We start from the raw sequence: 15,649 nt of genomic DNA on the forward strand, positions 1-15,649 counted from the left end.
CGACTCTGTGATGATGTTTGGGAAACACACATGGGTCGTACACCTCTTATAAAGTTTTCGTAGTGTGGCCTTAAGAAAACAAGCTGTCTTGACTGACTGCATGACTAAAGGAATTTTATCAAAAGCAGGCATGTGAAGGCATGTAGGTCACAAACATAAACCGGTTACCAATTAAGAACGAAAGTGAAACAGATTTACATACTAATAAAGAAACGTTCACAAAACAGCAAAAGTGGTTTGTTTAAAACGACTGTAGGATTTTTTTTCTTAAATGATTGATGTTAAAAGATCTTTATCATATATGTTATGCTCAGAGAATTACAAAGATTTAAGGGTTTAAAAAAAAGAAGTACTGGGCAGGTTTAACCTAGCATCATCTGCTGTGTCTATTGTGCAGCTCAGAAACGTAAGCTGAGGCTGAGAATGCCGTCTTTACGAGTCACACGGCAACCTGCTTATCCCAAAGATCAGTTCGAAGGAGTCGTTGTGGACTATCTACAGGTACATACGCAGTTCTATATTTTCAGATATTACAAACTGCATTAATAAACCTAATCAATCAATCAATTAATCAATCTCTTTCTGTCACTTTCTCTTTCTCTGTCTCCTCTGTAGCCACCTGATAAGGATGTGCCCTTGAAGAGTTTCCCTACGCCATGTAAAGAGAGCTCCTTGCAGTGTGAAACGCAAGCACTCATCCATCAGGAGCACTCATTCACCTTGCCATCCTCCACCCTGGAGCCTGTTGTTCCCCAGGTCCCACACACACACTCGCGTACACACTCCAGAGAGAGCGTGCACAGCCTGCGGCGCGCCTCATCGCTGCACGACATCGACGCCATCAGGGACCAGTGCAGCGGTCAGTTGTACCTTTTGTGTGTGTGTGTGTGTGTGTTTGCTCTGCAGCTTTGGTTCGTTTTTTCATAGGCTTGCTCTGCCTGATCAGATCTGTACGAAACTGAAATGCCGTCAGCGTTGGAGTATGTAAACACTCCAGAGGACCAGAGTTCACACATGGACCAGTTATTCATTCACTCGTCTCGCTTAGAGTGGATTCAGAGACTACCTAGTGGATTTGGGGCAGGAATACACAAGGGATGCGACAGAATGGCAGTTCACCCTCACACTTTCATACCTCGGAGTCCCTGGTATATGTAAAGGCGGCACGGTAGTGTCATGGTTAGCTCTGTAGTCTTGCACCTCCAGGGTCTGGATTCGATTCCCGCCTTGGGGTCTGTGTGAGTAGAGTTGACATATTTCCCCTGCACTCCGGTTTCCTCCCACAGTCCAAAGGCGTTCAGGTTAGGCTAATTGGCGTTCCCAAATTGATTGGCATGTGTTAATGTTGACCTGGGGTCCTAGCACGGTTGTAGAAATGGGAATAAATGCAAATGTCCATTGGCTTAGACCAGGGGTAGTCAAGTTCGGTCCTAGAGAGACGCAATCTTGCAGAGTTCAGTTCCAACCCAATCAAACACATCTAAGCAAGCCAATTAAGGTATCCAGCATTAGCCTACAAAATTAAGGCTACAGGCAGGGGAGGGTTTTTTTCTGAGTTGTAAAATATGAAATCTGCAGCATTGCTGCTTTCTAGGACTGAACTTACCTACCCCTGGCCTTGACGGTCCCTAGTCCGAGTTCCTAAAAGGACGACTGGATGGATAGAGTATATGTAGAGGTATGCTTTTGGGATGAATGAGGAGCTATGAGAACCTACAAATACATCTCGAGGGAATGTGGAGACCTAAACTAGGGGTACTGGAGCTTTGCGGCAGCAACCCTTCTTGATCGATCACCATCAGTAACATTTTTTACCAGAATCACTAAAGCTAAGGTATCAGTTTTAAGATTATTATTACCAATAACTTTATAGAATAAGAAATATATTACGGCTTTCTAGAACCCAACCCAATGGCGCAGTACAATTTTAGAAAGACAAATCATACAGACTGTTTTTGAAAGGAACATGACCTTATGAGTAGATGTTTCAGGAAAAAACTCCAACGCTTTCATGTCATAACTTGAATATTTCCGACAATTCCCGAAGGCAGCATCAGGGTAGAGGTGCAGCTTGCTGATGATGAGCAGGCTGATCAGGGAGAACCATGATACAGCGTTGACCTCCCAGACTCCTGCAGCTCTACAAAGCAGTCTGGGATGAAAGGCGTTCATTAAGGCTGATTAGGGGTTTCTCACCAGCTCAGATGCCGTCTGATCGTCGCTACATCACAGAGAACAACAGAAATCTCATTACCGCAGAGAAGCGTGAATTGTTTTTCTGGATGTGCAACATGCAGCGCAATCACTTAAGGTTCTGCATTTTGAGTGACTATCCATAGTGTAGGTTAGTCATGTGTTGCAATGTGAAGAACTGCTCCATAAGGAACAATAAGGAACAGTAAGGAGCATGGCTTACTGAACTCTGGGCAGGTGATGCAATCAGGACCTTTGTATGCCAATGATTACTTCTAGACTTCGCAATCGAGACTACTGAAGACTGTGGAGAATGTGTGTGCGTTTGAGTGTGAGTATGTGTATTTATCCAAGTAAGAGAAGGGCAGTGGGTTTAAGTTGGCACATCTGTCAATATATTTAAGCGTATGTCTCATATAAACTCTGATAGGAGTTAAATATTTATCTGCATACCATATGCTTTTGCTTGTGTGCTATTTGCTATGCTAAATGTAGAAGTAGACAGAACGGCACTGTTTCCAGAGAAACAAAAAGCAGTAGGTCTATTAAGTGTGTCAGAAGTGTGGGTGGGTAAAATTGCCAAAAAAAAAGAAGAATAGATTGCAGTACTTGAAGTTTTCATGATACAAGTGCATAATATCATTGAGGTTTGCCGTTATAGTCAGGGTTATAAAAGTACTGACAGTATCCGCGGTATCTCAGGCAAGCGTATACGTTCTTTATCCTGTTGGTGTTATATTGTCACTACTTTATCTTAGTTTATCCTAGTTTTATACTGTATGAGATCTACGAGGCAACATTTCTGATTTGATATTCACCCACAGACGCCTTGAAGCCCAATAACGTGAACTCCACGTCGGATTCGGATCTGATGCGGCATCGCGCCATTGGACGGATCCCCCAGGTCACGCTGTCGTTCGGGGCGGAGCGGGTCAGACCGCCCTCACCAACCGAGATTGAGATTATTGCCCCTAGCAAGATTAAGGACCGTACGCAGAACGTTTCTGAGAAGGTCACCCAGGTCACCCAGGTAACACACACACACACACACACACACACATGTAGGATTGTCGCCTTGAAACTCTAGGGTCTGGGTCCACTTCCGGCCTCAGGTCAGTGTGCATGAAGTTTGCATATTTTTCTCGTACTTGGTGGGTTTCCTCCAAGAACTCTGGTTTCCTCCCACAGTCTAAAGACATGTAAATTTGGTTAAAGTTTCCAAATTGCCTGTAGTGTGTGAATGTGTGGTGTGTGCTTTGTGGCCTGCGATTGATTGGCATCCTTTCAAGGGTGTTCCCTGGCTTGTGCAAAAGTTTCCTGAGAGGCAGCAGGCCTCCCATGACCCTGTTTATAGGATAAGCAGTTAAGAAAATGAATGAATAAATGATTGTTTAAGTTCTATTTAGCAAACCTTAGTATAAAACAATTTTTTGGGATAATTCCGTGATTTTCTGTGAGGTCACAGCCACACCCCTGACATACACTCAAATATAATTTTAAGCAACATTTTATTGTTTAACAACTTTAAAGCACCGGTCTCTACTGTACAGTGCTCTAGGAACGCAGCAGTACACATGCTCCTGACAACTCAGACAGTTATTTGCAAAACAAATAACGTTATGGCTTTCAAGCTTCTTCAGTCTCCTTGGCTTTGTGGTCTTGGCTTGGCTTCTACAGCAAAGAGATCAAGATGGAAAAAAGTGAGAATGGAAGAGGGAGAGAGGAAGAGAGAGAGAGTACATAAATATACATGGCCCAGCAGGGCTCAGGTGTGCCATCTTAGTCATTACCCCTCTAGTTCGTCCCCAAACACTTTGATCCCAATGCAGACCCTCGCTAAACCACACCTCCTCCTACATATGTTTATAATGTTTATTAATATTTATCTAAAAATCAGCAGCCTCAGGATGTCTTGATGTATTATAATATGATATTTTAAGATTAGGATTTGTAGGGTATGAATGAGTGATTTGGTAAATGTGCGATGGACGAGTCATGGAGTAAATTAAAATGTGATGGATGATGAATGGCTGATTGGTGAACAGATGATGGGTAACTGTTGGATTGGTGAATAAATAATAGGGTAATTGATGTTTGGGTGAATGTATGCTTGGGTAATTAATATATTGGTAAATGGCTCATGAAGGGCTCATTTTGTATATTAATGAATAGATAGTAGAGTAATTAGGGAATAAATGGTTATTAATTGGTGGATTGGAAATTGTTTGATGGGACAGTTGTCCCATGGATGATGGGTAACTAGTCAAAGGATGTTAGAATAATTTGAGGATTGATAAATACGTGGATTCAGGATCTGGGTCACTGGTAGGTTTGTGAATGGATGATGTGGGAACTGGTAGAGTATAAACTGGTGTATACTGGTGGATTGGCAAATGGATGATTAGGTAGCCTTTGGATTAATAAATGGATTATGGAATAACTGGTAGATTGGTGAATGGATAACTGTTGAAAGGTAACTTGTGAATGGCTAAATCGATTACTCACTCACTCGTGAGGCCTGGAGCCTATCCCAGGAGACTTTTGTAGACTTTGGACTGTGGAAGGAAACCGACGTATACACACCAAACACGTAGAGAACATGCAAAGTCCGCGCACACAGAGACGGCAATCGAACCTGGCCGGGAATCGAACCCAGACCCTGAAGGTGCAAGGTGACACTGCTAACCACTACACCACCATAAAAAGGAATTGGTGGATTATATGAATGGACAATGGGGTAGATGGATTTAGTGAATGGATGAAAGGTTAAATTGCTGCTAATTGGTGGATCAGAACGTTTAACGAATAAAACAGATGCCAGTTGGTGGATCATATGAATGAATAATGGGGTCAAAATGGTGGCAAGCTTGGCCTCCGTGAAAACGAGTGCTGGAAAGGTCAACAACAACATTATCTCTCAGTAGCTCAAACGTCATCACTAAAAAGCAGCCAGTGCCCTATACACAGCAATGCACATGGATGCAGTCAGTATTGAATGTGTGTGTATGTGTGTGTGTTTGTTTATGTTCACACTAATGACCTCAGACCCATCCTGCCAGGCCTGCCAGAGCGATCTGTACATATTGGGTTGAGAGTATACGGGTCAATATTTTATAGCCGCTAAATTAAATTTGCTTGGGTCAGGCACGGTGTTGGAGAACGAGGCCACTGTGACATATCTGTGCTCTTATTGCTGGAATATTAGTTTATGATTTGTACGGTTTTGTGCTTTTATCTAGCTTTTTGTGTTATGGCTGAAATAGTGTGACGGAGAAAGAAGAATGTAATAGATTGAGGAAGTAAAGAGAGGATGTATTTGTGACTCTCTCAATTGAAGGCACACAGAAGTCAGTTTGTCATCCTGCCAGTGGAAAAATCTATCGATCCAGCAAACCTCAGCTCATTCAATGCTTTTGAATCCTAAACCTAGTGTGTGTACAGTGTTGTCGCAGTAAAAAAAATGGCCATCCCACACTTGTAAACATTACGTCTATAGAGAAAGCATGGGTACCGTTATTATGTCTTGCAGTGGGTCTCTGTTAGTGCTTGTTGTCAAGCCCGTATTTAACCATTACATGCAGTAATAACTCTGTTGGGTTTAATTAAGCGGTGAGTATGCTGGCGCATGATGTCCAGAAATGAGCAAATGAATGGAACATTTTTCTTATATTTGTCAGATTCATCAATCTTTAAAATTGTGGATCTTTCAAGATTAAAAGTGTGTTTCAGTGACATTTAAAATGTATAGAATTATAAATAATTAAGTTCTGCCCCATCTCATAGCAGATTAGGGATAGGATGATGGGAAAACTGGTAGATTGGTGAATGGAGAATGGGGTAACTGGTAGATTTGAGAATGGAAAATGGTGTAATTGGTAGATTGTTGAAGGGGTAATGGGGTAACTGGTTGATTGGTGAAGGGGTAATGGGGTAACTGGTATATTTTGAATGGGTAATGGGGTAACCGATAGATTGATGAATGGAGAATGGGGTAACTGGTTGAGTGGTAAAGGGGTAATGGGGTAACTGGTTGATTGGTAAAGGGGTAACTGGTTGATTGGTAAAGGGGTAATGGGGTAACTGGTTGATTGGTAAAGGGGTAATGGGGTAACTGGTTGATGGGAGAAGGAGTAATGGGGTAACTGGTAGATATGTGGATGGGATATGGTGTAATTGGTAGATTGTTGAAGGGGTAATGGGGTAACTGATAGATTGGTGAATGGATGAAGTAATTGGTGGAGTGTTGAATGGAGAATGGGGTAACTGGTTGATTGGTAAAGGGGTAATGGGGTAACTGGTATATTTTTGAATGGTTAATGGGGTAACTGATAGATTGGTGAATGGATGAAGTAATTGGTGGAGTGTTGAATGGAGAATGGGGTAACTGGTTGATTGGTAAAGGGGTAATAGGGTAACTGGTATATTTTTCAATGGTCAATGGGGTAACTGATAGATTGTTGAATGGATAAGGTAATTGGTAGAGTGTTGAATGGAGAATGTGGTAACTACAACATTGGTGAATAATCGTCCAGGTAACTTGTGGATGGATGAATTGATCATGGGGAACGTGGTAGAAAGTAATTGACATGGAAAAAAAGTATGATGAATCTTTAAAATTGTAGGTCCTTCAAGATTGAAAGAGTGTTTTAAAATTTAAAATGTACAGGATTATAAATAGTTAGGCTCTGCCCCATCTGCCAATGTGCCACTATGGATGTTTGACAGTTTAGCGTTAAAATTCGTCCTGACATCCGAAATATATAAACCCGATTACAGAAATGAATTCAGTGAGTTTGTTCCAAACTACTCCTGCTATAAATAGATCATGCGCTCTTTACCGTCCCAATTTCATCCGTGAATATAAATGATGCAGAGCACCAGGGCCACTTTTTCCTGCACTTTTGCAGTAAGGCTCCGTTTACTGTAATGACCTGTAAATACCTAGACGTGAATCACTGCATGTGGTAGTGCAGCGTCGGAAATACGGAGCTGTGACAGAAACTCACAGTGTCCACTTTTTTCTTTCTTTCTTTATTGTTACAAATTAATAATACAACTGGAACTGTTATCGCATTCATATAAGCCACATATAAAGAAATACAAGGACACTTTATTTTATTTTTCACAATCCTAAAGAGTTCACTCTCAAATCTGCAGAAGAGTCAGTTTTGTGTTCCACTCTCTTTATGATGGATACAAGACATGCAGGTGAGCGTGTGAAAGATGAATGCACGTGTGTGCGTGTGAGACAGATACGCCGTGTCCTGCCGCTGATGGACGTAACTCATTGTTTGATAATTGGACTTCGATTCGGCATGGTGTGAAAAGAACGCCATTGATGCCTGCTGTCATTGATCCGTCTGTATGTGTGTGTGTGTGTGTGTGTGTGTGTGTGTGTGGAGCTTGGTTATCTGCTCAGGAAGAGCTGGGTTTTCAGTGCAAGTTGGTGACGTGTACTGCATGTCAAGGTTATATTAAATCAAAGATAAATTATTGTCAATACTACATTTTTAAAAAATAATAATTTTATTGTTTTCTGCTTTTCGAAGGAGTCTGGTGTAAATACTGTAGGAAAATAATCAACGACAGGACGAAGTGATGCCACCTGAGTCTCTTTTTCAGATTTATATACGGTATAACAAACAAAAACTGCAGAAATGCACTGCTGAGTTAGTCTGTTTGACGTGGGTATGCATGCATGTGTGTGTGTGTGTGTGTGTGTACATAAAAGGTTTCCGTTAGCGGAAACGCAGGTGTGTGCTACATCACGTCTTCCCCTGTATGAGCGTGCTGAGGGTATGGTGGGCGGAGTAACTGTTCTTCTGTTATTCTTTGTGAACTTTTCACTTTGACTTGCGAGTGCACATACACACATAAGAGTGTGTGAGTTTTTGTTAGAGGGAGAGAGATCGAGAGTGACAGAGAGAGGTTGTGTTGCTGTTGTCGTCTCACTCTGGTCTCACAGCGCTGCTGTCAAAAATGCCACCATGAGCCTGAAACAAACACTTCGTCCCGTAAGTAGAAACATGTGATGTCGATTTTTTTTCTTGATCTACAAATTTGTAGTGATCCTTGCTGTTTTTTTTTTTTTTGTTTTTTTAAAGATACTCACTGTGCGTGTGTCTTGATTTGGTTGTGAAATAAGTACCGGACCAGACTTTGACGTGGTGTAACAAAATGCTGCGGTGTTCATGCAGGGGTCACATCCGAGTTATGAAAATAGGAAGTGCTTCTATGTTTCCTGTTTCGAGGGAACACATCTCAGAACACAAAAACTCAAATATAACACAACACACAACACGATGTATTAATACACCAAATACGGGAAGAACAAAGAAAAGAAAGAAAACACAAATCTGCGTAAATATGTCAACAGTTGTCGCATTATAAAGTCAAAGAAAAAAATTATAACCCAATCTTCACTTAAAATGTCTTATCAAAAAGAAAATATTTATAAAGTACTGTTTAAAAGTGTTGGCCCCCTCAATTCTTCATACTAAGAGACGAACTTTCTTGTAATTGTAACGTAGTCTTACTGGGAAACAGTTAGGAACAGTTCTCCAGGCTTCCTGAAGGACTTTACCGTCTCTCGTTTTCAGTCCAGTCTCTGTACCTGAGCAGTTTCGGAGGAATGTTTTTTGTTTGTTAAACCACGCAGTGACCTACAGTGGGATGCATTCACACACAAAAACATATAACTTTAGGCATAAACCAGTGAGTAACAGGTGCAGAATATTTTAATGCTGAATGCTGAGATGTTGGAACAGACGAGAGGGGAAACGAGGTTGCTGCTGAGGTTGTTAGGTTAAGTTTTTAAATTGTAACTTTATATATGTTAGATGTGCCCGCAAATTTACTTGTGGAACTTAATTGCACACTCTCATAAGTGCGTTTTCAAAAATGTCTAACACCATCTGTAAAATTTTGGAATGAACTAAAAATTTTACGTGTTACCATGAAGTGAGTGGAACGAAGGCGAGAGATTGTGTGTATTGTACTATAATGTAGTAAAATGTCTGAGTGTTGCCGTGTTGAAACTGAAATATAACAAAAGCTTAGAAAACCTAGATGTCCTTGTAGGGTAATTTTTTTTCCATTTGGGAAAAAACTTCCTTTTGAAGTAGCAGGCGTTCGCAGAGCACCTCTTCACCTCGGACCTTTTGATCTGGACGAGCCGTTCTGTTACACACAGCGTGCCGTCTTTCCTGACCGAATACCTCTCACAGAACTTTGATGTGGGTTTATTTATTTTTTCGAAAAATCAAACACTTCTCAGAAACCTGACTTGCCCAGCGTGTATGATGTCGCTCCTCTCAGCCAGGATCGTGACGCGAATGCTATGAGAAATCCTGTTCAGGTATCATGTTCCGACTGTAATAATTTAATACATTAACAGTATAACAGAAATGTTCTGGTTGGGCGGCACGGTCAAGGGGTTCGAGTCGCAAGTGAAGAGTCCCGGTTATGAAAGCGCCAAAGAAACAAAACAAATAATATTAAGATGTGAAACGTGAGCGAAGAACCTGAAATTAGCACTAACACACGACAGCAACAGATGCTGGACACACTGCAGAACGGAACCTGGATAACTGTTGCTTAAAACAAAAAATAAATAAATGATGGTACTGTGGACAAGCCAAGTCAAGTCAAGTAGGCTTTTATTAATTTATAAGCGCTTCCATGACAGTTGCATCAAAATGAAAGATTTTTTAATATATATTTTTTTGCTGTCCCTCCACTCCAGAACATCTGGCTTTATTATATTATCACTACATGTTTGATGCACCTTAGTAAAACTTTGATGTCCTATCAGACCTGGGTTGTGGAATATTGATGGTGTCATGGCAGTCTTCCATAGAGATCGGAAAAAACTAAATTCAATTACATTAAAAGTTAAGTTATTATTATTATTATTATTATTTTATTCATTATTTATATATGTTTGCATTTGAGGAGATATAATATTGCAGTTCCTCCATAATCCTCTATAATCCTACAAGTGGTGCGCTTTAAATTATTCATACACTTGCAGGCAGCACAGCATCCTGTGTGATAGGAGATAATTGTGAAACTAAAATGTAGTATTGAATCGGGGTGTTTATGAAATCATAATACTTACAGAATGGCAATACAAATGGAACTTTGTAACACGTTACACCCAACACTGGTAAGAAATAACACAGAGAAAAACATAAACCTTAAAATCGAATGAAAATGTGAAAACGGCACAAAATAGCTTTGAGTCTTTAAGTCGAAGTAGAGGAAACACAGGAAACAGGAAGAACAACAGGAAGAACAACAGGAAAACCATGACAGATATCATAATAAACAGTGTTTATCATTAAAAGAAATCAATTACAAACAGACTCGAATCATCTGATGGGCTTAAGATGTTTACCTTAATATTGATTTAAAGTTTTTACTTTTAATTCCTGGTTTTCAATGTTAAATATTATCTACTTATAATATTTTTTGTTATTTTAGACATTCAGGTGGGTCTCCAGTGGGTGGGTACCTAAAAAACCCTTTTTAAAAAAAAATTTTAAATAAAATTTCTTTTATTTTCTGTTGCTTAAACAAGCCAGTTAGACTTTTCCCCTATTATGACCTCATATAGCTTGTTGCTCAGCTTTGTATTGCTCTGGAGGGGCGTGGCTCAACAGTACCTACCTTATTTACATAAACACTGAAACAGTCTGTTTGGGGAAGGAGTGAAATAAAGGGAGTTTGAAGCATGACATATACATATTGTTTATGATAGAAATATGTTGGAGAGTCATGATAAGGTCTATTGTAATATTTCCTGACCTGTTTCTAATATGGATTCTTCATTTCAGGCTTGTATTGCCATGTTTTCAGATTACATATATCAGGCATCACTGAATGGTGGACTGCTGTGGTTTCTTCCACAAAAGGAAAAGTACACTATGAAAACCGAACCTTTAGATAAATATGTTTTTTATTTTTGCAAGAAGTTTAAAACCAGTTTGTCTCATATGTTCCAAAACCGTGGCGATAATATAAAGCAGTAATGTAAAGTCCTTTCACATTCATTTACAGCCCAGCAGCGTGCAATTAAAGAGTCACTAATAATTGTTATTTGTATTCAGTTCTGTTTAATGTAGTTACCTGAAAGTTAACTTAAAAATATAATTGAAACGCAATGGAAATGTTAAACTGTTTATTTTATCTAAATAATGACTGTATATTTAATGATTTAAATCCTGACACAAACATGAAATTCGGACCACAGCTCGAAGAAAGTTTTATCGATCGCACCTTCTTCGATTTTAATTCACTTCGCCTGACATGCAGTTTAGGCTCCTCCCCCAGCTGGACCTTAAACTTTTAATAATGATAATATTATTAGCGTTCCACTTCTGTCGCAGGTGAAAACAGTAACAATGAAACTTTTTTTTTTTATAGCTAATGGAGCTGCGTTTAGATTTGACTAAAATAAACTTTGTTAACAACAGTTATCTCTACCGTGCAAAAGCTTCTGACTAGTCAGTGACAAGTCGCTTGTAGTATTTATGTACTTAAGTCTGATTTATATGCAAAGCTTCAGAGTAGCTTCATTGGCAAATCAGGAAAGCATGCTAACTGGACGATTAATGATCTTTGCTACTGTTCAGTTTTAAAGTTGCGTAATTGAATAAGCGAGTCGCTCGGTCTGTCCGCTGTGCTCCGATAAGCTTTTCTGGCGCCAGGAAAGACTCAGTCAAACGCACAAACACGCTGTCTGACAGAATTGTCTCTGTTTATTAACAGCAAAAGACAGAGTTTTAATATGTTTGACCAAACGCTTGTGCCATCGACATCTGTTACTACAAAGAACATAAACCATTGTAAAATGTCCTGGTTAAATCCTGAAGAACAAAAGAGTGGAGGTTGGACAGATGTTCGTCCAGATACGAACCAGGAGGTGTTGGCTCGAGTTAGAGGGACAGGGGAAAAGAGAGAGAGAGAGGGAGAGAGAGAGAGAGAGAGAATGGGAAGGTGAGCGTGGGAACGTTAGCACCTTTAAGAACAGATGCAAGAGGAGACAGGAAGTTAGCAGCTTGGAAGATTCAACACAGTAATATCAGATCTACGAGGCGGAGAGGACGAGAGTAGAATTACCTTCTTTTATAGTAAATAATTCCCTTACAGCTACTTTCTTCCAAGCTGTTTTTTTTTTCTTTGTCTCTATATACACGTAACGAGAGGTTTTAGATGATGAAAATATCATGAAACCGTCAATGGGAACAAATTGAAGATACAAACTAAAAGTTGATGGAGGAAATGGTGAACCACAAAGATGTGACTTGAATTTATTTGTATGTGAAATCCTCACGTCCAGAACCAAGGACTGTGCTGCTTTACCTGGACAGCGTAAATGGGAGATCCATCTTTATTATGTCCACCTTTGCAGTAGTGCTCAGTAAAATCGCCAGTGTTCATCTTCAGGAGGGTTCACAGGAGACCTTTTGCACCTGAAATTACAACGTCTATCCACCATGGACAACAAAAGGGACGTTACATACCGGATGCCAGCGCCAAAACCCTCAAAACCAGTCATGATAGTCAACGTTGGCATCTTAAACAACACTTTCTCTCCTTAATAATTGCTTCGTATTTGTTCTGTATCGCCTCTGAGCCGTCCGTGTTGTGTTTCACTGCTAGTACAGGCTACAACGAACTATCTTCTAACACAAGGCTGAATCCCAAATCCCTCTCTAACCCCTGATCACTTAGTGTGTGGAACAAGGGATGGTACACTATACTGTACATAGCACACTAGCTTTTCATTTAACACTATTCGAAATTCAACCCCGGAACAGTTAGTTATTTATTAATTAGGAATTCTGAAATGTGAGTATTAGTTAACGGTACATGCACTTTGTTTTATGAAGTGTAAAGCGCAGCGTGTTCCACAGCATCGGCACTGGCAAATGCTATTAGTCTCATTTTCGTGCGGTAATCGCGTCATGGTAACAGATCAATCTCCTGCCAATTAATATCCTTATTACATTCTTCATGCAATGTTCACACTCTTTTGAATAAGAAAACACTGCATATGAAACTAATCATCAGAACAGAAGCTAGCGAATGTTACGTTACTCTTTAATCTGTGTGTCAAAAACATCAAGCAATCCATTAGATAATCAGGTAATAGTGCAGTTATTTTATTTCTGGCTCCGAAACACACCTCGAAGATAATTATAAATGAAAATAACGCACATGGTGGCCAAGCGTCCGTTAACAGTGCTTCTGCTTTCTGACATCATTTCAGTCTGGCACGAGTTCAAGACTAGTTAACACTTTATTTCTGCGTTTATCTGCAAGGTTTGCGTCTAAATTTGGGTCTGAGCCAGTTTAAAGTCAGGTGAATGTATTTCCTCCCTGACATTCTCAGTGTTATTTTTAGTAAAGTGTTAAACCGTTGTGTTGTCTTACACACAGATGCGTTGCTCAGTGTGTGTGTGTGTGTGTGTGTGTATGAGGTGTCACTAGTACAGAACATGTTGCTCTTAGCTGCTTTTCCCAGTCAGCGTGCTCACATCATTTGACACTTTAAATGGTGTGGTGACACGGTGTGTCTCAGTCGCGCCAAAGCCAAGCCTTATTTCAGAAATACACAGATAAGATCTGAGGAAAGTCGACACCACTTCTGTCAACACACGAGCGCATTGTGTTACAGAATACAGTTACGGGAACCTGCAGGAACGTTGACCTTCAATAAGCAAATATGTTGGTTTTGGTGATAACCAGTGTTACATAAAAAGAGAACGGCTTATAATTATAAACTAGCGTACAGTACAGTAAGTACGCCTCGCTGATGGTTAAGGAGTTTGTAGAAATAGTAGAAAGGTTAAAGCTATAAATAATCTGATGAGCTTTAATGTAATCAGTAATATTATTATTTTAGGTTGAAGCCCACATACAGTACATGTCTCTGTCTAACTTATTAATGAGTAAGGTTGAGTATCTTACTGTTACTGTTACGTGGTGCGAGTTAGGGAGAACCTGCACCACAGGATGTAATAATACTCATAAGAGCCCTTATGCAGGGCTTCTGAGGGCGTTAACAAAATAGGAGTGTGGGAGAGAGCTTATGATATACACTGGGAGACCTTCTCTGTTGGACATAGCGTGGGATTATTAATTAAGGAACTAAAAAGGGAACAAAAAGAAAACTGAAAGCACAAAATAAACAGAGCTCTGTCGTCTCCTCGAGACCGAACGGGGATCTGGAAATTAAAAATAAACTCTTGTGCACTCCGGACGAGTCAGCCCTTTCACTGAGGGCTTATGTCCAATTTTATGGGCTTTTATGAACTTTGACTCTGGCCGTCCAGGTGTCTGCCACTTCCGAGCCCTGTGGCTTATCCACCTCCGGATCTGCCCGTTCTATACAGTGCCGGGTATTTTCTTGCCACAAGACCCACGTCGTTACACTTACATCTTGTTTCCGCTTGTTGTACTACTTTCGCCATCAACCAAATACACTCCCTGTTCTGAATTACAGATGAGAAATGGAAAAAGTCGATCGGATAAAGATGAAGTTTTGGCGTAAAATGACTCCTGCGTGTTAAAACTCACTTATACCATTTCATCGCTGTTATTTCAGCCAGAGTGAAAATATAAACTAATCCAGTTTAGCTTTTCTATTGGTTCTATCTATTGGTGCAGGTGTTTGTTTACATTGAGACTGTAGCGCATTAGTAGCTTATTTTAAATTAGATTATCGAATCTGACATATAACTGTTCATAACATCACTTTCACTCAACATTTTGATTTGACTTATGGTGCAGATTAAACTTCAGGCAGAGATCTAAGTACTGCAGAAGATTTATTAACTTCTGTCCAGTGGTCAGTTTAAGACGCGCCCACTAAACACCATAAACTGGCACATAACTGCTCATACGGTTACTTCACTTCTACTCAACATTTTGATTTCATTATGATGCAGTTTATTATTTAACTTCAGGCAAATACTGCCGAAGGACTGCCAAAGTTTCATTAAATTCTGTCCAGCCTGGACAGACATACAGACATGCAGACAGTATGACTTCAGTGTATGAAACCTAAAGATATCATTGAAAGAGCAAGTTCTGACCAATGTACAGACACAACCTTTCTTGTTAGAGAGCGAGAGAGACAGCAGAGTAAGTTATCATTCTTGCATAAATGAAATAAGTAAGGAATAAAAAAAACTCTTGTGTGACTTCGTGATGTGACACAACATGAAGTGAAGCGTCGCTACCGTAACCACCACCGTGCTGATTATTTTCCACTCACAGCATGACCTCCAAGTGTTTTTTCCCACCTCTAAGATCACAGCATTTTGCCCACAGAGACATTTTCTCTTTGCACGTTTCATCTTATCCATTTATAGTTACATTTATTGTTGTAAAAACGCGATAATTACTGTTATCACTTACGTAATAGCAGCTTTAAACAGTTCTTTCC

The 15,649-nt window shown here is 40.0% G+C and overlaps 1 protein-coding gene across 1 annotated transcript in view; it reads left to right on the top strand.

Moving 5' to 3' along the window:
• kcnh6a (potassium voltage-gated channel, subfamily H (eag-related), member 6a) overlaps nucleotides 1-15,649 on the top strand; it is a 48,580-nt gene that overhangs the window by 15,464 nt on the left and 17,467 nt on the right. The window contains exons 4-6 of the mRNA XM_053515121.1: nucleotides 398-501; nucleotides 616-859; nucleotides 3,018-3,223. Coding sequence (XP_053371096.1) covers nucleotides 398-501; nucleotides 616-859; nucleotides 3,018-3,223 — 554 coding nt within the window. The remainder of the gene's footprint in view (nucleotides 1-397; nucleotides 502-615; nucleotides 860-3,017; nucleotides 3,224-15,649) is intronic.

The sequence above is a fragment of the Clarias gariepinus genome, chromosome 16 (assembly GCF_024256425.1).
Source record: "Clarias gariepinus isolate MV-2021 ecotype Netherlands chromosome 16, CGAR_prim_01v2, whole genome shotgun sequence".
NCBI classification, from domain to species: domain Eukaryota; kingdom Metazoa; phylum Chordata; class Actinopteri; order Siluriformes; family Clariidae; genus Clarias; species Clarias gariepinus.